At 41.1% G+C, this 23658-nt stretch overlaps 1 protein-coding gene across 1 annotated transcript; it reads right to left on the minus strand.

Moving 5' to 3' along the window:
- Positions 1-15902: 15902 nt before the first annotated feature.
- On the minus strand, positions 15903-23658 carry LOC137088070 (uncharacterized). The gene is made up of 4 exons (XM_067452100.1): positions 23610-23658; positions 22345-22398; positions 20451-20485; positions 15903-20313 (listed from the first exon to the last, which is right to left on the minus strand). Exons 2-4 carry the CDS (start codon positions 22356-22358, stop codon positions 18764-18766), a joined length of 1599 nt encoding a protein of 532 aa, XP_067308201.1. The 5' UTR covers positions 22359-22398; positions 23610-23658; the 3' UTR covers positions 15903-18763.

Consider the following 23658-nt stretch of genomic DNA (forward strand, 5'->3'; position numbering starts at 1 on the left):
TGCCAATTCTCTCCAGCTTTGCATAAGTTGTTGAGAAAAATCAAATGTACTGGAACTGCAGGGGAATATGCCATCACAAGATGGAAGATGTGCATATTTTGTGATGCCACTTACTGTAAACTAAATCCCCAGCGCTGAGAAGATAACCTAAAGTTGGCCTTTGTGCTTTATATTGACGACTAAGAGGTTTCAAATCCTCTTGGGCTTCTCGTAAACATGGGTATTCGGCCATGACCCTGTTACCGGTTCAGCACTGTTCCTTAGTGAAAGTGAACAACATTTCATTTCAGTATGCTTATTGCAATAATAGTTAAATGATAAATATATATTTAAGATAAATTGCAGTAGGCCTACACATTTATACAGTACATCTATTTTAAACCCACTAAGCTGAATAATTTTGCTGTTCTTACACAACACATGCAATCTACTTTAAGTAAGACTAATAATAAGTATGTTTTCTGTAAATACACTAAAATGTCACTAAAAGTAGCCTTCTTACAACTAAGCATATATTTATAACCAAAGTACTTCTAGATACGTTTTAGAACTATTTTAAAATGCATTTCAAATAAGCATGTTGGGAATACAAATATATTATAAAAATACTGCTTTGTAATACATTTAATACAATGTCTTTTTTCACCTGGGTTTAACAGTGAGGATTTTGCTGTGTACATATAAATGACTGAGTAGAAATAATTATAAAATCATATAATATAAACAACACACATGAAACAACACAGATGTATGATTGCTCTCTTAATGCTCTCTTAACCTATTTCCCGGCCCAAAGTGGTGATCCTGACCCTAATTCACCGTGAGTGTGTGGAGTACAGTGGGTGAGTCTTTTTTTATGTGTGTACACCTGAAGAATTGTAGTGTTGTGCTGTGCCAGTGTTGTCAGCGATCCCTCCCCAGGCCGAAGAGGAAGCCCTGCATTAGAGGAAGTGAATTGGTGACGATGGGCGATTGTTGCATATATATATATATATATATATATATATATATATATATATATATATATATATATATATATATATATATATATATATATATATATATATATACACCCGACTGTGACTCGTCAACTCCTTTCCCCCACCTGGTGGTGGCGTGGCAACTGCATGAAGTAAGAGCTTGCTGTGAATAGTGTGTGGAGTATAAAAGGACGGGAAGTTCGAATTGGCTGATGCGTAGAAGGAGCTTATGCGCTGTCTCTGTATGATCATATGTCTGTGAAGTGCTTTCAGGACTGAGCCAAGGGCTCTGCGTCATCGTGGGACTGTTCTACTATGTGTGGGAAGTCAACGTCAACGTGTTCCTTAGAAGTCTGTCCTAGTGAGGAAGGCTGGAAGTCCGCTGTGTGTAAACACCCTAAAGCTAAGAGCCCAGTGTTCCGCCTGTATACTCACCTGTATGCCTAAAGCTAAGAGCCCAGTGTACCGCCTGTATACTCACCTGTACGCCCAAAGCTAAGAGCCCAGTGTACCGTCTGTATACTCACCTGCACATCCAAAGCTAAGAGCCCAGTGTACTGTCCTGTATACTCACCTGTACGTCCAAAGCTAAGAGCCCAGTGTACGGTCCTGTATACTCACCTGTACGTCCAAAGCTAAGAGCCCAGTGTACGGTCCTGTATACTCACCTGTACGTCCAAAGCTAAGAGCCCAGTGTACGGTCCTGTATACTCACCTGTACGTCCAAAGCTAAGAGCCCAGTGTACGGTCCTGTATACTCACCTGTACGTCTAAAGCTAAGAGCCCAGTGTACCGTCTGTATACTCACCTGCACGTCCAAAGCTAAGAGCCCAGTGTACGGTCCTGTATACTCACCTGTACGTCTAAAGCTAAGAGCCCAGTGTACCGCCTGTATACTCACCTGTACGCCCAAAACTAAGAGTCCAGTGTACCGTCTGTATATTCACCTGTAAGCCTAGGCTTGTACGAAGAAGAGAGAGAGCTGGGAAGATCCGCTGAGAGTCAGAAGTGACTCAGATTCTAAAGCCAAGAGCCCAGTGTACCGCCTGTATACTCACCTGTAAGCCTAGGCTTGTACGAAGAAGAGAGAGAGCTGGGAAGATCCGTTGAGAGTCAGAAGCGACTCAGATCCCAAGGCCCCAGTCCTAGAGGGCTGGTTCCCCCCCTCTTTTAGTATCCCTTTCTCCCCTTTCCTACCAATCTCTTTTTAAATTAATAAACATTGTTTTTAACTCACCTGTCCTCGTCTGTCTGGTCATTGGCGTGTTTCTGGGACCTCCTCGGGGTGGAAACTGGGGGAGGAGCGGGACTCACGCTAGTGGCGGTCCGCTCCGACCTGTGACACTTACATGTGTAGGTTTAAGGACAGTGTCATTACGCCAACATTATCTTCACAACTTCTTACGAAATAAGAAGTTTATCCCTCTCTTGTCAACATTATAGCATGTGATCTAGAGGATGGATACCCGACCCGAGTCCGACGGGTTCCGACGGTACCCAACGAAAGATATTTAGAAATGACGTTCGGGTTCGGGTCTGGCTTGGTCACGTCAGCGCGATTAAGGCATTGAACCTTTTAAATTTAAAACTGCTTATTATGCAAGTAGCCAATGGGCCCGTCTGTATACTCACCTGCACATCCAAAGCTAAGAGCCCAGTGTACTGTCCTGTATACTCACCTGCACGTCCAAAGCTAAGAGCCCAGTGTACGGTCCTGTATACTCACCTGTATGCCCAAAGCTAAGAGCCCAGTGTACCGTCTGTATACTCACCTGTATGCCGAAAGCTGAGAGCCCAGTGTACCGTCTGTATACTCACCTGCACGTCCAAAGCTAAGAGCCCAGTGTACGGTCCTGTATACTCACCTGTACGTCTAAAGCTAAGAGCCCAGTGTACCGTCTGTATACTCACCTGCACGTCCAAAGCTAAGAGCCCAGTGTACGGTCCTGTATACTCACCTGTACGTCTAAAGCTAAGAGCCCAGTGTACCGCCTGTATACTCACCTGTACGCCCAAAACTAAGAGTCCAGTGTACCGTCTGTATATTCACCTGTAAGCCTAGGCTTGTACGAAGAAGAGAGAGAGCTGGGAAGATCCGCTGAGAGTCAGAAGTGACTCAGATTCTAAAGCCAAGAGCCCAATGTACCGCCTGTATACTCACCTGTAAGCCTAGGCTTGTACGAAGAAGAGAGAGAGCTGGGAAGATCCGTTGAGAGTCAGAAGCGACTCAGATCCCAAGGCCCCAGTCCTAGAGGGCTGGTTCCCCCCCTCTTTTAGTATCCCTTTCTCCCCTTTCCTACCAATCTCTTTTTAAATTAATAAACATTGTTTTTAACTCACCTGTCCTCGTCTGTCTGGTCATTGGCGTGTTTCTGGGACCTCCTCGGGTAGGAAACTGGGGGAGGAGCGGGACTCGCGCTAGTGGCGGTCCGCTCCGACCTGTGACACTTACATGTGTAGGTTTAGGGACAGTGTCATTACGCCAACATTATCTTCACAACTTCTTACGAAATAAGAAGTTTATCCCTCTCTTGTCAACATTATAGCATGTGATCTAGAGGATGGATACCCGACCCGAGTCCGACGGGTTCCGACGGTACCCAACGAAAGATATTTAGAAATGACGTTTGGGTTCGGGTCTGGCTTGGTCACGTCAGCGCGATTAAGGCATTGAACCTTTTAAATTTAAAACTGCTTATTATGCAAGTAGCCAATGGGCCTGTTTAACTTGATGCAATGGTTTGTTTTTGTGATTAAAATACTTGTAAAATATTACCCTAACATCAGTCTTCCTGTATGCGGAAATTTGTTTATGTCGCCGTGACAACAACGCGCAACACGTGTGTGCATATTGCCCGCGGCATCCTTGTCATTCCAGTGAGCGCAACTTCAGCGCTGCTGGCAGCAGGACAGCCTTGAAGCCATCCGCAGTTGATGCAATCCTTTTTCTGCATAAATTCGATTAGCCTAAACTTTGATGGATAGATTATGTAAATAGATCCCATGTTGCAGTTTAGGAACCATACAGTTTGAGAAAATTGGTAAGATGACCTTCATTTCAATAAGCATTTCAATTGTGTTACGTTAATGTTTTGTTCTGTTAGCTTGGGCCATTTTTAGCAGACCTTTGTCCATTTAATTTCAGTTGGCTATTTGATAGGGCTCTGTGTAACGTTTAATGCCCCTTGTGCGTGCTGATGCGCTCGTCTGTAAACATTTCAGAATGCCTTCCTACAGTTGCTTTATAAAAGCGGGTTTTCCACACAAACAAACGTACGTGTCATTAGTATATGAGGGGAAAAATTTGATTTTAACTGTCGGGCTCTGACATAAATATTTCAATGCCTGTCGGGCTCGGGTCGGGTTTGGTTACTGCTCTGTCGGACGCGGGTCGGGCTCAGACAGAAAAATGCGGCCCGATCCGCACTGATCGCGGCGCGTGCTGTGTACGTCATATAAGGACGCACACTCAAAAGTAATCTGGTCAGGTCGTGTACATGGTGAAGCATGTCGGTGTATTTACGTGCCAATTTTGCTAAGCGCATTTCATTGTCTCTCCACCGTGCTAGTGGATTAGCTGTAGAGTCAATTGGTTGTTCTAGGAGATAGCGGGTTAACTCCGTGTCAGCGCGGGTTGTTCTAGGAGATAGCGGGTTAACTCCCTGTCAGCGCGGGTTGTTCTAGGAGATAGCGGGTTAACTCCCTGTCAGCACGGGTTGTTCTAGGAGATAGCGGGTTAACTCCCTGTCAGCGCGGGATGTTCTTGGAGATAGTGGGTTAACTCTGTGTCAGCGCGGGCTGTTCTAGTAGATAGCGGGTTAACTCCCTGTCAGTGCGGGTTGTTCTTGGAGATAGTGGGTTAACTCTGTGTCAGCGCGGGTTGTTCTAGGAGATAGCGGGTTAACTCCGTGTCAGCCCGGGCTGTTCTAGGAGATAGCGGGTTAACTCCGTGTCAGCGCGGGTTGTTCTAGGAGATAGCGGGTTAACTCCGTGTCAGCGCGGGTTGTTCTTGGAGATAGCGGGTTAACTCTGTGTCAGCGCGGGTTGTTCTAGGAGATAGTGGGTTAAGTCCGTGTCAGCGCGGGTTGTTCTAGGAGATAGTGGGTTAACTCCGTGTCAGCGCGGGTTGTTCTAGGAGATAGCGGGTTAACTCCGTGTCAGCACGGGTTGTTCTAGGAGATAGCGGGTTAACTCCCTGTCAGCGCGGGTTGTTCTAGGAGATAGCGGGTTAACTCCCTGTCAGCGCGGGTTGTTCTTGGAGATAGTGGGTTAACTCCGTGTCAGCGCAGGCTGTTCTAGGAGATAGCGGGTTAACTCCGTATCAGCGCAGGTTGTTCTAGGAGATAGCGGGTTAACTCCGTGTCAGCGCGGGTTGTTCTAGGAGATAGCGGGTTAACTCCGTGTCAGCGCAGGCTGTTCTAGGAGATAGCCGGTTAACTCCGTGTCAGCGCGGGTTGTTCTTGGAGATAGCGGGTTAACTCCGTGTCAGCGCGGGCTGTTCTAGGAGATAGTGGGTTAACTCCGTGTCAGCGCAGGTTGTTCTTGGAGATAGCGGGTTAACTCCCTGTCAGCGCGGGTTGTTCTAGGAGATAGCGTGTTAACTCCGTGTCAGCGCGGGCTGTTCTAGGAGATAGCGGGTTAACTCCGTGTCAGCGCGGGCTGTTCTAGGAGATAGCGGGTTAACTCCCTGTCAGCGCGGGTTGTTCTAGGAGAGAGCGGCTTAACTCTGTGTCAGCGCGGGTTGTTCTAGAAGATAGCGGGTTAACTCCGTGTCAGCGCGGGCTGTTCTAGAAGATAGCGGGTTAACTCCGTGTCAGCGCGGGCTGTTCTAGAAGATAGCGGGTTAACTCCGTGTCAGCGCGGGTTGTTCTAGGAGATAGCGGGTTAACTCCGTGTCAGCGCGGGCTGTTCTAGAAGATAGCGGGTTAACTCCGTGTCAGCGCGGGCTGTTCTAGGAGATAGCGGGTTAACTCTGTGTCAGCGCGGGTTGTTCTAAGAGATAGCGGGTTAACTCCGTGTCAGCGCGGGTTGTTCTAGGAGATAGCGGGTTAACTCCGTGTCAGCGCGGGTTGTTCTAGGAGATAGCGGGTTAACTCCCTGTCAGCGCGCGCTCTGATCGGTAAAGGGGCAGAGATTTCAGACCTCCGTTTATTAAGGAGATCTCCAAGATTTCTCAGACCTCTCCCGAATCATCTCCAGCAGTAGCAGGCTCCGAAGCACCACTAACTCCTCCTCTGATTCCCTCGTCAGCTGATACAATGTCCCCCGGAGTGCATCTTTTTTTATGTTTGTAAAAAAATATTTTAATAATATGGTTTTGGTGGTTATAGAGTTCTAATGACGGTGTTTAACTATAACCGTCGGTCTCACGGTTATACTAACCGTCACACCGCTACCTTTAACACTGCACTGGTAACATTCTACACTTCAACAGTTCGCTATTAATAGTGTCTCTGGTGCAACGGATTTCATCCACAGTCTCCTGAAATAAAGCAGCTGCTTCTCTCAAATGATGTACACATTTCAGTGTGTCTGATTTGATATCTTCTACTTTTTTCTTGTTTGCCAATTGATTCATTTCATTGATCTCTGCAGAATCTAGATAAATAAAATAAGCGTCAGCAATAAGAAGTAAAGCAGAGATTCCACTAAATATTTTCCCAGCCACCTGGAGAGCTTTGGATGTTCTTGTGGCCACATTCGTAATTTTAGCCATTCGTAAGTCAATTAAAATTGATGAAATGCCTAAAGATTCTTCTACTGTACCGACAATTATTGGTGCTGGATTTGATTCCGAAATCTGCTGTCTCTTCTGAATCTCTTCTATGATGCTAGAAATTGTACTCAGATTCCTAAGTAATGGGTAGATTATGTTCTGGAAATCATTGATGATCTTTTTAATAGTCGGTAGTAGGTTTTTCTGCTTGATCATGTTAGTTAAGCCACACGCTAGACTAACTCCTCCTCCAACTAATCCAACAACACCAACACCAACAACAAGACTTAACCCAAATGTAAATGGGGCTAAAGCCATAGCCACGGCTGTGATCCCTGCAGCTGCTCCTACTGTTGTTCCAACCAGACTGCCCACTGTGGTGGCTTTGTGCATGGATTCAAGTTCATCTGTGATGTCCTTCAGCTCCTTTATTTTAAGATTGAGAGTTGGAAGGTTTTCGTCAAAGTCTGAGCTCAGTTCCTTGATGCTTCGCTGCAATTCATCCATTTCCCTGAAATAACAAACCTTTTTAGAAGTTTACAGCATTGGCCATTTGTTTTGTCTATATAATGGTTGCACCAGCCTTACCACAAAGGAAACACTCTATTACCTACTATGCCAATTTGTAATTGTCATGCTGTAATAGGGTCTGCATTCCAGATCAGATTTTAATTGTCATGCTCATTGCTTATGTTGCTTGAGTGTCCACTACTGATGGGACCGGTGCAGTAGGTTGAATTCAAACATACTAAAGCTCCTTTCACACCAGACGCGTAACGAAAAAGCGTAACGAATAAGCGAATATTTGGCATGCGAATATTTTGCGTCAAAACCATTCACATCAGCCGCGACACGAATTTGCGACGTTTCAGAGCTCCAACAGTCCAAAACATTTGCGGCGACAGCCGAGAAAACACGGACACTTCATCATTCAGTGAAGACGAGCTTTTCATTTTATTTAAAGGACTGAGAATTTGGGTGCGGCCAGTCTTATAGAACAGAGTCTGAAGGGGAGGATGCTAATCTTGAACAGGAGCTAAAACTTTATCATGGCCGGTTCAGAACTCTCTAAAGTCTGTGGGACAATTTGAGGATCTCCTCCAGAGACGGCAGCGCATCTGACGAGACAAACCGCGCACTTCAGGGAATCAATCGATCCGAGCAGATGTTTCCAGTCGAGTCACATGTAAACATTTCAGTGCCACAGACGTACTGATGGCAACACGTTCACATTTTGTCACCTTTGTTTTCTTTTATGTGATTGGTTGAAGCTGTTTTTGTCGCCGCTAGAGTAAAAAAAAAAAATCGACATTGAAACGAAAAAAATAAATGTCGTTTTTTTCGCCTCAGCACATTCGCGTTCGTTGTGGAAGCGCTCATTACAAAAACAGCTGATTGAAAAAAAAAACATTGCGCGAATTATTTGCACGTCAATATCGCGTCCATTATTTGCACGTCAATATCATGAAAATACATATAGGATGCATTGTATTTATTGTGCGATTTAAAGAGCAAAATGAGCTTTTACATGCAAATTTTGCGCAGTTTTTGCATGCATGATGCACACTTTATAGCTTTTTATAAGCACGTACCCGACACCACTAAACTTACCCAATTGGGTGACAATGCGTATCATATGCTTGTAAAAACGAATTTTGGTGTAAATATCGCACGCTAAATACAATTTGTGCTATAGATACACATTTTATGAGAACGCGTTGGTATACCACATACCACAGCCAGTTCATCGCTTAAATGGAAAGTTCACCCAAAAATGAAAATGTGATGTTTATCTGCTGACCCCCAGGGTATCCAACATGTAGGTGTGTTTGTTTCTTCAGTAGAACACAAATGAAGATTTTTAACTCCAACCGTTTCTGTGTGTAGGTCATATAATGATGTGAATGGGTAACAATTCTATGAGCGCAACAAAAAAAAAAAAACATGCTTAGACAACATGCACAAAGAGCCCTGTGGCTCATGACGACACACTGATATCTTGAGACACAAAACGATCAGTTTGTGTGAGAAATCGAGCCGTATTTATATCATTTCACCCCAAACACAACGCTATATTCAACAGCCTGGAACACGATTAACCTCCGATAAGGTCAATATACACGCTCTGGACGTGTACATGTAAAGACATCACTTCCAGCATACATGATCTGGTGTAGTTTACGCCGACGCCAGAAGTAAATCTCGTACATGATGCCAGATTGTGTGTATTGACCTTACCGGAAGTGAAGCGCGTTCAAGGCTGTTGGATATAGCGTTGTATTTGAGGTAAAAATTATATGAATACGGCTCGATTTCTCACATAAACTGATCGTTTTGTGTCTTAAGATATCAGTGTGTCATCATGAGCCACAGGACTCTTTGTGCATGTTGTCTAAACGTTTTTTTGCTCTCATGGAATTGTTACCCATTCACATGATTATATGACTTTCACACAGCAACAGCTGAGTTAAAAATCTTCATTTGTGTTCTACTGAAGAAACAAACACACCTACATGTTGGATGCACTGGGGGTCAGCAGATATACATCACATTTTCATTTTTGGCTGAACTAACCCTTTATGTGTTGTGTGTCAGAAACAGACTCATTATTCACTTAAATCTGTTGAGCTTCTTCAGCTGTTCCAGTGATACATCTACAGTGCTTGTGTTTGACTGTCATCTTTTGAAGCATGCACAAATTGCAGTGATTCAGTAGAACACAAATGAAGTTTTTTTTTTCAATAACTGACTAATAACCTTTTCATTGCCATTAAAGTGAAATGACAGAACCCAAACAGAGGAGCCTGATAAAAATGTAAACATGTCAAAAGGACTTTGGGTTTTTGAATCTGAACTCTTCATTTAAAAAATTGATAACTAATTGATTAAGTAATATGTAATTGTGGTTATAGGTTTTGAATTAATTTTGAATTAGTTAATAGTCATGTGTCTCAACAAGTTAAGTCATAACATAATGATACCTTTATAAATCATTAGCTAATGTAATTAAAGCAGACGACTGGAAGCTGAAATGCATGGCTTTGACCCGTTGTGGTAATTAACACATTAATTTACATTATTAGTTAATATACTGTAATATGTTATTTAGGAATTAATATATGATGACACATTTAACTAATACACATTTAATGATTAGTTAATCTATTAATCATGATGAATCTCCATTAGTGTCTAATGCAGTAATCATTAATAAATGGGTTCGTTCATCATTAGTAATACATTAACTCATGATTATCTGTGTATTAGTTAAGCATGAATCAAAGCATATTAGTGCACCCGTATTGTAAAGTGTTACACCATTATATCTCATATCATGGACTAGAGTTGTGTGTGTGTGTGTGTGTGTGTGTGTGTGTGGGGGGGGGGGGGGGTAACAACGTGATATTAAAATTTGTTCCAAAAAAAAAACTACATCAACTACAATTACATATGAATTGCTACAATTTAATTAAAAAAAATTATAGAAAACGTTGAAATTAAAGTTGGAATTAAAAAGAAGTTGAAATCACCTTTTTTTCTGTATTGTGTAAGATTAGTTACACAAAACAACAACAATATCAATAAATGATGTGCGGCGTCTTGTTTATAGTTAATGTTAACAAATGAAACCTTCTGTAAAGTGTTATAAAAGAATATGAACACAACAATAATCAATTGCTTTGAACAAGAAAATCTTCCTGCTTGGACATCTTGACTGGTCAGTTCCCGTCACCTGTATCTGAATTAAAAAGGGTTATTTAATGTTAACAGTTTACAGTGCTATGATAAAGTAAGTTACAAGAAAAAGTGCTTTTTGTCACCATGAGACACACACATATATATTACATACAAACAGGCGTTTCACGTAAGTCATTTGTATAGCACTTTTCAAAATGAAGCACCTCATTTCAAAGCAGCTTTATACAGAATGTCAATGATTAAATGTCTTAGTGAACACGAAATCCCATCAGTGTTAGAAAATTAAAGTATTTGGGTTGAAAGGGTTAACTTTACAAACCCAGTCAACATTTTGAACTCACAGTGGTCACAATGTGAGGTCACAGTGAGCTAAAAGTGTAACCTCATTGTGTCTCTTTGACTAAGCATGTGTATGCACAAATTGCTCGAGGATCCGGGCGAGAGCGCATCTGCGAACAGTGGCAAGTTTGATGAGAGTGACGAAAGACTGTAAGGAAAGTGTGTGCAGAAAACCCTTATATAGAGATGTGTGGGCGCATAGATATGTATACGTAGATGCCTCATTCGAACGCTCTAGGCACGTTGACGAGCCACCATTTTAGAACGGTCAACACACATCAACACTTCAGATGCTGTCAATCATCTCTCGCATAAAAAAATAAAAATAAAAACACTGCGTCTGCGCAGCCTGTGTTAAACTCTCTAAAACCCGGCACGATATCTTCCTGAATAAACCATTCTCAGGTGAGACTGAGACATTTGTTTTAGTTTAGCAATTATAATGTTTGAATCTACACAAAAACACGTAACATTTCTTAGTAACAGGCTTCATGGTTCTTGAATTTCAATTCCCAGCATTCAAGAACTGGAAAATTTATGTGAAAACAAACATTGACCCTTTGAAAGTGTTTAAGTTAAAATAAATGTAAGAGTATTTAAAGAAGAGAAAGCAATCATATTTCTGCTGTTCTATAAAAGCATGACCTTCTGTCTTGGCCGCTTTTGAAGCCGGATTGGTTGTTGTCCAGGAGGTTGTTCTGTTCAAGAAACATTGAGAGTTGATTGAACACAACTCGCTCAAGTGTCTTTGCAATGAAAGGCAGAAGGGATACCGGTCTGTAGTTTTCTAAAAGTGCTGGATTCAGAGAGGGTTTCTTAAGCAGTGGGGTTACCCGAGCCTGCTTTAATGCTGTGGGAAAGGTTCCTGTGTGAAGAGAAGTGTTGACAATGTGAGTGAGTGCAGGAGTGATTGAAGAAGAAATGGCCTGAAGGAAGTGAGTGGGTATAGGATCAAGAGGGCAGGTAGTAGGGTGATTGGAAAGGATGAGTTTAGAAATATCTGCCTCTGAGAGTGGAGAGAAGGATGGAAGCGTGTTCGTGTTAGTTGTTGAGATGTGCGTGTCAGTTGTGGTGAGGAGAACTGTTTGCTAATGAGAGCTGTTTTGTTTGTGAAAAATGATGCAAAGTCATCAGCTGTAAGAGTCGATGAAGGAGGGGGAGGAGGAGGACAAAGGAGAGAGGAGAATGTTTTAAAGAGTTTGCGAGAGTCAGAGCAATTGCTCTCAATGCCATTAGGAAAGCAGAAATACCCTGCAGAAAAGATGAAGACAATGAACCTGTTCACTTCTTATTCGACAACCAGCAGAAAGAGAAAAGACACAAACGGTATGTGCGAGTTTTTAAATCAGCATGAAGGAGTTCTTGACACTCCTGGAAGAAAAGAACAGAAAAAGTGTTCAGATGACATTAGATGTTCTGAAAGAGCGAACACGACTCGAGGCCTGTGTCTCTAATCTGAGGGAGCGAATCAATGGGAAGGAGAAAAAAACTGAAGAACTGAATCAGATTCAGAAAGCTGTCGAAGAGAACAGAGAGAAGATTGAGAGATGTGAAAACTTTCAGTTTACAGTGAAAAAAATTTACAAAGAAAAAGTCCCCATTGAAAATGAATGGCCGTGGAACAGCAACGCCACCTGCTGCTCCGTCTGTGAGGAATCTTGACTATGATCTGATAGACTATGATCAGTCTATCAGACTGCTCCGTCTGTGAGGAAAACAAATCAAGTAATCTTGACTAAATATGACTAGTTTAGTCCAAAAACTCAAAAAATATAAGTTAGTATAACTTATTAACCTACAAAATACATAACTTAAGATTTCAAGTTGAATTAACTCAAAATCATAATTAATTAAAATAGCTCACTCTGGTCTTGCTTTGATATGATTGGTCATGCAATGAGTTCTGTCTGGCAACAAGAACTAATTCACTGATTGGAGGACATTTACAAAAGGCGGCCCTTTTCTGTTGCTGATTCAAATTAAGATGGAGACTTTTTCATTGTGTGCAATCTTAAAATCGGTAAGTAAAAATTTGTAAGTTACTAAACATAATAATAATATTTGAACTAACTTATAACTAACCAGACTGACTTTATTTCTGTTTTAATGGAAATAATAGTTTGGTTGGAAGTCACCATGATGGAGATCAGTGTTTGCTTTAGTTGGGCTCTTGACCCTTGGTTATGTAGTATTAGTGTTTCTCTGGCTGCTTTGTGTTTGTGAAGCACATTTGTTATGGAACACAAAGTCAAGAGAAAATATCATCAAGTGATATTGTTTATTCATTGATGATGATAACATCATCCCTGATCTCATGCAGAGTCTAATGCTCTTGTTGTCAAAGCAGTTTTGTAATATTAATAAAAATATAAATGAGATTCTTTACTCTTGTGGTAATTGAACAATTTATCATTTTATTTTTTGTGCACAAAATGTTTAAATCTACGGCATTAGTTAGACTTGCACAGACATCAAGAATCCACGTATGAATCTCTACAATGGTGACAATGAAAAAAAAAAAAAAAAAAAAAAATATATATATATATATATATATATATATATATATATATATATATATATATATATATATTCAGATAAACAGATCAACTCTGAACATAAAACAAGCTACAAAAACATAAGAACAAAAGAGCAAAAGTAAAAGCAAATAGTAAGAATCAAAGAAAATGTCTCAATTCAGATGTATAATTTATTCATGCTGCAATGCATGCTGAAGTTTTGATTGGTTGTACAACAGCATGTAACGGCATAACAGGATAAATGTGCTTATATGATAAATGTGCTTATATGATAAATATGGTTATGATAAATGTGCTCATATGATAAATGTGCTTATAGGATAAATGTGCTTATATGATAAATGTGCTTATATGAAGAAGATTTGGTTTTTCAGCACGACCTGGCACCTGCTCACAGTGCCAAAACCACTGGTAAATGGTTTACTGACCATGGTATTACTGTGCTCAATTGGCCTGCCAACTCTCCTGAGCTGAACCCCATAGAGAATCTGTGGGATATTGTGAAGAGAAAGTTGAGAGACGCAAGACCCAACACTCTGGATGAGCTTAAGGCCGCTATCGAAGCATCCTGGGCCTCCAGAACACCTCAGCAGTGCCACAGGCTGATCGCCTCCATGCCACGCCGCATTGAAGCAGTCATTTCTGCAAACGGATTCCTGACCAAGTATTGAGTGCTAAACATAATTATTTGAAGGTTGACTTTTTTCGTATTAAAAACACTTGTTGTATTGGTCGTGTAAGAATGGATTTCACTTGAGAACAAACTCAAGGGATTAAAGCTGCAATAAAGACAATAAAACTTCACTCTCTGAATACAAGAGAAAACAAGACTGCACCTGGCCCAATCCTATTTCCTCACCCCTGCCGAGATATGACCCTCTCGCCCCCGTGGTGTCAGGGCCACGCAAACATGCAAATCTCACTGATACTGCCACAAGCTGTTTCTGTATGGTCAATATAAATACTTTTGGTGTGATTGGTAAACAGGTTTCATTTTCACGTCAGTGGAACAGGTTACATTCCCGCTCTAGTAAAACAGGTCGGAAAAGAAGGACAACCGGGTTTGTTCCTCTGGTGTGGGGAGATGCTCATAAAGATCTTTTGATAAACATTTGCTGTCAGGCCTCAAGGATAGGTGGGACCATTTGGGTCTGAGAAAAGAACCAAGATCTGCATAAATATGTGGGTGCTAAATGTTTATTGTTCTTTGATCTGGTGGAGTATTTAAGGGGAAGGAGCAAACCGCTCAGGGAAGCATCTGTATCCAGAACTTCCCACACTGTTCCCGTGTGTCTCTTTAGCCAGGTAAATGACGACTCTTTGAAACTATGTTTATACTATTTTATACTTGAGTAACATTGTATGCTGATCGGTTGTGTATAATTGTCTTTTAATTTGACTATATTTTGATATTTTTGCCTGGCTAAATAAACATTAACTTTGATTAATCTTGTATTATTCTAAGGCCGCTTCTTTTAGTATGGATCAATCGGAGTCTGGTATTTCCGCAGGCGTTGTGTCGGGATAGATCAAACCATAGGACTCAATGACTGGAGCATGGAGCACAGCATTAGGGATAATCTGATTTACTGACTATCACTGTATTAGCAAGTTGCAGTTCCTGTGATTATTATTCCCATTACGCTTTAAGATGAGTAAGCAGGCGCAACCACTTAAAGGTAAAATATTCACTCTGCAATCCTCTGACTAATATCAGAACTGGCCCGTCTGTGTCCGTGAGAAATGTAGCGCGAAACATATATCTCTGAGCGATACCGGGTCCCTTGATGAACAAAGATAGTGAGAAGTAGAGATACTCAGCGGAATGAAAGATCTAAATTAAATCACAACTAATCATACGATCAGCAGTAAATTTATAAATGTAACAAACTCAAGGAAACTACATACAATTAGAGTCAGATTAAATTCAAACATGGAGTCAGATTTAAAATTGGATCTTCACACTTTATTAAAAATTGCCGTGTCCTTTATAGAAGCGCCTGAAAAGACGAACACGCTGAATTCCTTCGACCAGCTGTTGGATTCCTACGTTGGGCCAAACAGGTGGAGTTTACAGTCGGATGAAATATGCTATTTTTTTTAGGTTTTCATGAGCTGTACACCAAAATCATCAGTATTAAAACAATAAAAGACCTGAAATATTTCAGTTGGTGTGCAATGAATCTAAAATATATGAAAGTTTAATTTTTATCATTACATTATGTAAAATAATGAACTTCATCACAATACGCTCATTTTTTTAGAAGGACCTGTATATGAGAGCGGATTAGGACCCAGAAGCTTTGACACGGTTCACAAAAATTCTACCACCAGACAACTAGAGAATTCAAATACTTTACAGCAGATCTATGGATTTATTCACTCATTATATATTGATAATATATTTGACGCAAATTAATGCAAATATTTGTTGCAAATAATCCCAAAAGGATTATTTCCCAAGGAATTAGACATAGAATTTCATTCATTCTTCTGGCACGCCCATTTATTCTCAACACAAGCTCTAACACCTCGGTTTAAATGTCACATTATATCTGTTTTATTTATTGACCTTATAGAGGTTGTTAGAGATGGACGTTTGGTCCAGTTTAAACAGACAGAGAGACACCATCAAAAGAAAGAGTTTATTGAAGAGAAATGAGTCATCCTTCACAATGTAAAAAAGAAACAGACATAAACAGTCACCTGTAATTACAGACACATGCACAATCAATTTAGGCTCCGTAAGGTTAGGATTGGCGGTTAGCATCAGTCTTTATCATATGAAAACATGATCATGTCGAATTAAAGTAGATCTAAATTATTACATTTAATACCATGATCAATAAAAATTAGTACACTAAAAAGTAGTGGTAACTCAAATAAATTGAAGAAACCAATTTAACAACTAAAATCCACTAAAACACATTATACATGTGTAACTAGCAAAACGTCTAGCATTGCACTGTTGCTTTTCAAAATGAACAGTATACAGTTTGAACAGTAACAGATCTCCCCTATAATGATCCATGCATGCAAAGATACACAGAATAACTCTACTTTTAAAATATGTGGCAAAGATGCCTGCTTGTATGAATGTGTCCAACTTGTATCAAAATGATGACTTATATTGAGTATATACTGAGTATACTGAAACTGAAAAGAATTTTCTGTCCTTGCATATGTTGATTGAAAAAATGTAAAAATAAGCATATCTGAAACATAATTTATGCATTGCAAAAATCAACACAAGTATATATTAGGTCAAATTAACTTTGGATTTATAGAGTGTGTTTTTAGAAAATGTTTATCCCGGTTGTGTCAAAAGATGTGTTTCAAAACTACAATCACAGATTTGTTTGTTGAGCAATGAAATGTGAACCAATCACTCTTCCCCAGTCACTTTTTTGTTGGTACACATCACAAATGTAGACAAATTGCAATGCAGCCAAAATAAATGAAAAGTAATGCAATGCAACACAATAATGTCTTGACACTTGGTACACAGAGCCCTTCTCTAAAATAACTTTAAAAACTCAAGATTTGCTTATGTTAAACTTTCAACTCTGGCCGATAGTGGAACCTCGGATTCAGGAGGAACAGTGTGGTTTTCGTCCCGGTCGTGGAACACTGGACTAGCTCTATACCCTTTCCAGGGTGCTAAAGGGTTCATGGGAGTTGTGGAGTTGTGGGTGTCCTGTGGAGGTTGCTCTGGGAGTATGGGGCCCGGGGCCCCCTGCATAGGGCTGTTCGGTTTGGAGCAGGACCACTCTGTTAAGGACCACTCAATTTCGCTGCTGCTTTTTGCAGATGATGTTGTCATGTTGCAGCCGAGTGTGAAGCGGCTGGGATTAGAATCAGCACCTCCAAGTCTGAGGCCATGGTTCTCAGTCGGAAACGGGTGGCTTGCCCACTTCAGGTTGGTGGAGAGTTCCTGCCTCAGTGGAGGACTTCAAGTATCTTGGGGTCTTGTTCATGAATGACGGAAGGATGGAACGGGAGATGGACAGACAGATTGGTGCAGATCTGCAGTAATGAGGTCAATGTACAGATCTGTTGTGGTAAAGAAGGAGCTGAGCTGTAAGGCAAAGCTCTCGATTTACCGGTCAGTCTACCTTCCTACTCTCACCTATGGTCATGAGCTGTGGGTCATGACCAAAAGGACAAGATCCTGGATATAGGGGGCTGAAATGAGCTTTCTCCGGTGGCTGGAAGTTCCATTAGAGATAGGGTGAGAAGCTTGGTCACTCTGGAGGAGCTCAGAGTAGAGCCGTTGCTCCTATACAGAGGAGCCAGCTGAGGTGGCTTGGGCATCTATTTCGGATGCCTCCTAGACGCCTTTCCAGGGAGGTGTTCTGGGCACGTCCCACCGGGAGAAGGCCCAGAGGAAGACCTAGGACACGCTGAAGGGATTATGTCTCCCGCCTGGCCTGGGAACACCTCGGGGTTCTCCCAGAGGAGCTGGAGGAAGTGGCTAGGAAGAGGGAAGTCTGGGCGTCTCTGCTTAGACTGTTGCCCCCGCGACCCGGCCCCGGATAAGCAGAAGATGATGATGATGATGATGATGATGATGATGATGACATAGATGACAAACATCAAATGTTTAAATTGAGAAAATGTATCATGTTAAGGGAAAAATAAGTTAATAAGTTGATTGGGGCGGCAGTGGTTCAGTGGTTCATGTAGGTTGTCTACAAACCGGAAGGTTGGTGGTTCGATCCCCGGTTCCACCTAACACCTAACCCCAAACTGCTCCCAACGAGCTGGATGGTGCCTTGCATGGCAGACGCTGCCGTCAGTGTATGAATGAGTGTATGGATGGGTGAATGTGAGGCAACATGTAAAGCGCTTTGGATGGCAATAGGGTCTGTTAAAAGCGCTATATAAATGCAGTCCATCCATTTACCATAACTTTCATGCCATCAACACATCTCAAAAAATTGGGACAATGCCATGTTTACCACTGTGTGGCATCCCCTCTTCTTTTTATATCAGTCTGCCAAAATGTCTGGGAACTGAGGAGACAATTAAGTTTCTCACGTTTAAGAATAGGAATTTAGTCCCATTCTTATTTAATACAGGCATCTAGTTGCTCAACTATCTTAGGTCTTCTTTGTCAGATTTTCCTCTTTATAATGCCGCCAAATGTTTCCTATGTTTTCCAGGTGAAGGATCTGGACTGCGGGCTGGCCATTTCAGAAACTGGTTCCTCCTACTACGCAGCCATGATGTTGTAATTGATGCAGTATGTGGTCTGGCATTGTCATGTTGGAAAATGCATTTTTGAAATTATTCCATTCCTTTTTTTATTCAAAATCTGTACAGTTTCCCAACGTTTTTGGAATCGGTTTGTAAAACATTATAACATCTCAACATTTCGGAATGGTTTAGTCATACATGGTGCACAGCTGCAGGTGCCACTGTGTGTGGCAGTGTAGAATGCTCTAGTGAACTTACAACAGCAGTTTGTTGTATTTCATTCATAAAGAAATCTATTGAAGCTTCTTATAAACATTAGCAGGGAGTTGTTCTGCCCTTCTAACAACCTCTTTTGCATTCTCAAAGTTAGCTCTCGCTGACATCCTAATGGCATCAAGCACAGCATCGGCTTCGTCTGTTGATTTGTATCCAGTGATTCCTCCTCCAACAGCTCCTGCGAGAGCCGCAACTCCTAATATGACACCTGCAGCGATTCCTGTACCAGCTGCTGCTCCGATGCCAGAGCCTGCAGCCACTCCTGCCTCTGCTACAACTGCTCCTGCAACTCCTGCCTCTGCTGCTACTGCTGTAGCTCCAGCTGTTGCTACTCCTGCCTCCACCGCTACTGCTCCTGCTGCTACTCCTGCCTCTAATGCTACTGCTCCTGCTACTCCTGTGTCCACCACAACTGCTGTGGCCCCTGCTACTGCCGTAGCTCCGGCTGTTGCTGCTCCTGCCTTCACCATTCCTGCCACTGCAGTTATTGCTCCTGTTCCTACTGCTGCTGCTCCTCCTCCTCCTGCTGCTGCCTTTACCACTCCTGCCACTGCAGTTATTGCTCCTGTTCCTACTGCTGCTGCTCCTCCTCCTCCTGCTGCTGCCTTTACAGCTCCTGCCACTGCAGATATTGCTCCTGTTCCTACTGCTGCTGCTCCTCCTCCTGCTGCTGCCACTGCTGCTTTATCTGCTAATGTGCTCACAGAAGTTACAGTTGTGGCTATTGCTTTGAATACTTTTATTAAATTATCTCCTTTCAGTAAAGCCACAAGAGATCCCACTGCGACACCGATGCCCAGTAAAGCACCAAACAGTATTCCTGTAGCCACTCCTGCAAACCTAATAAGATATTTTTTATGAACAATCTTCTTCGCTGTCTCTCGCTTCTCTTCTGGAGACAAATTAATTGTGAGCATACTATTCATCTCCTCTTGAATGTCTTCCTCTACACTTGACATCAGCTCATTGGTGTAGCAGCCATTCTCTTGCACCATCACCTCAATAGTCTCCATCAGATGTTTTACCTGAACTCTGTTGCTCCTGTACCCTAAGTGAAAGTCATTCCAGTGTTTATTGTCAATGACATGACAGCGGCCTCCACATTTATTGACAAGCTCCTGTAGTTTTGGACTCTTCTTCACAAAGTCCTCAATAGTTTGACCCTCTAGTTCTTCTCCATATGTGAATAAAACCACTGCATGTTTAAAGGTATCCTCGCCAAAATATTCAACAATTTTATCCAGAATCGCTATTTCCTGTCTTGTGTACCGTTCAACTTTTAGAACAATGACTAGGGCATCAACAGCTGGAGCACATTCAATAATGGATCTAATGATCTCAGATTTGAGGACTTCCTCATCAAGACGCGTGTCAAAGATTCCAGGTGTGTCAATAACTGTGACTATTCTTCCACCAACCTTTGCAACTCCTGTTTTACATTCAACTGTTATAGATTCAGGTGAAGATTCATTTGTAAATACTTGTTCACTGAGAATTGTATTTCCACTGCTGCTTTTGCCATCTCCTGTTTTTCCAAGAAGAACCAATTTTCTTGCAGGTTTAGACTCTATTTGAAAAAGACACTCTGGTAAGTGATTGGTGTTTTGGTGTGATTGGCGGAGTACTGATAAAAGAAACCTATAGCATTTTAATACATATTAAACAGATTTGATTATAGTCTTATTATATTAACATTGTTCTTACCTCTCATCATGTATGCACATTGCTGAGTTGCATATCTGTAATGAGATAAATAACATTCAATTAACATTATTGTTGTTTTTTAATTTCTTAGCCTCTTAAAATCCACAAATATTTTAACTCAGTGATCTAAAAGTGTAACTCACAGCACACCCACTGTGTGCTCATACTTTGGACAGAATGTGAGCTCACCCCAGCTAGAAATGTTATTGTTCTAAGAATGTTCTAAAATTAAAAATTTAATAGCCCATAAAATATATTTTGTTTTATGAATATCTGAGCTGTATAAGAATATAAGAGATGACTCTCTTCCTTTAAACAAAAAAACCTGTTTTATTCTAGCTTCATGCATTCCTTTTTATTAACACTTGAATATGGGTAAGTTTAAAGCTCCACTGTGTGATATTTTCCCCCATCTAGCGGTGTAAAGGTATATGACCATCCAGTGAATAATAGTTTCTGTTCCTCTCAATTCTGATTTCGTCTTAACTCCCACGGTGGCCGATTTAGTCCAAGATTAACAGGGCAATCCCCCTCTTCACATTCGACACGGTGCCATCGAGTGTTAAAATGCAAAAGGCTAAGCTTGAATTTATGGGTATGTCCCTCTTTATTTATGGGTATGTCCCTCTTTGTTGCCCCTCCATCTTGTACTTTCAAGATGGAGGGGCAACATGGCGACCGGCATTCGAACCCCTCACCCGTATGTATTTTCAATGGCATATTATAAACTTATGAGAATACTTTATTACTTGAAATAAGTAAATATAAATTAATGAGCACATATATTTTTAAAAGAATTAAGTGTTTTTAGCTAAGAATAAACTAAAAAAGTTACACAGTGTAGCTTTAATAAAAAAGCAATATTTTGAACAAAAAGCTGAGAAAATCACGTTTTAGTGAAAGACTGTATCCCTTTTAGATTCAGAGATGATCAAACACAGATGGAGTAGATCAAGTCCATCAACACCCCTATTTTTTATAGTCCTGTAGCTCATCCTGGGTTCACATTTTATTAAGTATTCTTTCAGCATTAGACGAGCTACAGATCCAGCGTCGAACTGGGCCTTGTTTATAAAAACAATCATTGCCAAAATGCAGGGAACAAAAAAAAAACCACTTGCACAACTCATCCGGGAAAACAAACTCCATCCACTGGTCTCATTAACGCTGGGTTCTTTGGGAAGCTGTTCAGGGTGGTCTTGCCCTGACAACCAAAAACACACTTCTTTGGTGACATTGTTGGTTGACATTTGGTGAAGTCCTGTGACTGCAGCGCAGCTGAAGACTTCCCTAAAGCCGAGGAGAAGCTCCGCCAATTTAAGCGGGCTCAGCCTATTGGTTCGCGCAGTTCCCGCATCCCAGCCAAGCAGCGTGCATCCTCTACTATAGCTCTGCCCTAAACTGACTGTTCAGCTGCACTGCGTTTTAAAATAAAGGAGTTCTCATATGTGTCTGCAAGATGAAATACGAGTGAAGCATTTTCGATAGGTAACTAAGCATTTGTCAGTTCAACATTATTATTGCTTTTTTTTTTAAAGACAATCAGCTTGCATTGTTTTTAAAGTAAGTCTAACTAATTCGATTTTACAGTGCAGATTTCATAATCGCTAAGGTTCAGAGCCGTTTTAGGCTAATCCAAAATTGCAACTTGGCACCCATATATTAAATTGAGCTGACAATTGCTCCTGAGGAATGATGTGTGTTTATAGTGGAGTAAACATATATATAGTATGTCTGTAATGAAAAAAAAAAAAAAAAATTATATATATATATATATATTCTGTTAAAATTATACAATTGAAAAAAAGTAATCAAGCAAAAAAAGAAATATATATGTTTTATGTGACTGTCACTGCAAGCATTTATGCAATTCTCAAAAGGATGACCTTCTTACCTTCTAGTAGACATGTCTGCAACTTCTCTGATGCTGTTCTCTGCAGTCCTGCCTCTGTGGGGGGGGGAGAGAGAGAGAGAGAGAGAGAGAGAGAGAGAGAGAGAGAGAGAGAGAGAGAGAGAGAGAGAGAGAGAGAGAGAGAGAGAGAGAGAGAGAGAGAGAGAGAGAGATGTATTCATATACATCTACATATATTCATCATCTTGCATTCTCTGCAGTCCTGCCTCTGTGTGGGGGGGGAAAAGATCATCTTTGCTCTATTGAAATAAAGAATCCACAAAAGGAGGGCGGCTGTTTCTCTCATATTTTGGGTTATTCCAGAGTGAAGGTCATGTGACACACCCAGGTATGTTTAAGAATAAACCAGTTGATAACCTCAGCATTCGGTACATATCAGCCATAGCAACTCACTCACACAAAGCTCAATGTACAGGGTTAGAAAATAAGAGGTATTCAGATGCATATCAAATAATTAATATAGTTATATACATAACTCAATTTCTTATATAGTTACATATTCAATATTCATTTAAATTCACTATTATAACATGATAATGTTTACATACGTTTTATTCTTTCATCTCACACATGGATCTGCATTCAAATAATTAGCATCAAATAAACAATATAATCTCCACAGTGAAGAAAAAAAAACATCATGTAGACATGTCCAGAAAGGACACGTCTGTGTCTGTCATTAACATTAATGTTGTGATATTTGTTTCACATCATTGTCCAGTTTGTCCTGGTGGAAATGGCACACACAGCAATACTGTTACGTCTCACTTGTGTCTGTTCTGAGGAGTTTTCAGTCTCCTCAGATCACTGACACTTCTTTCAGCCTCAGCTAATGAGAGAGAGATGACTAAAAGCAGCTGACAAACTTTACCAAACAGGCCTCTCACTCTTCAACAAGACCAAACAATGTTGTGCCTTCATGTTTTATGAGGAATTTACAGAGATTTCATGTTTTTATACTGTACTGTATATTCCACCGCATTACACTAACCTTACCCATCACACAAAATGTTCTACATTATTTTTATATTTTCAGAAAAACACCACTTTTGCCATCTTTGTATGGGTTTCACACACTCGTTCGTTCGTTCACTCACTCACTCTCTCTCTCTCACACACACACACACGTTTGCCAGTTATCCCGCGATTGTTATATTCTGAACAAACAGTAGTGTCTCTAAATCAATATGTGACGCGATTTTCCCAGTATTTCCGTCCACAGAAGCGTTATTTTCTCCCATACTCACCTCCTCTAGGTCTCGGATGAACTTTGCTTTGATTCTTCGCACAACCAAA

This window comes from Pseudorasbora parva, chromosome 1, assembly GCF_024679245.1.
Source record: "Pseudorasbora parva isolate DD20220531a chromosome 1, ASM2467924v1, whole genome shotgun sequence".
Taxonomy (NCBI): Eukaryota; Metazoa; Chordata; class Actinopteri; order Cypriniformes; family Gobionidae; genus Pseudorasbora; species Pseudorasbora parva.

What these genes read in the sequence shown, in the direction of transcription:
- LOC137088070 (XM_067452100.1), bottom strand. An exon ending in ATGTGCATACATGATGAGAG is followed by an intron (nt 20,314 to 20,450) that starts GTAAGAACAATG and finishes TTTTTCAAATAG; the next exon opens with AGTCTAAACCTGCAAGAAAA.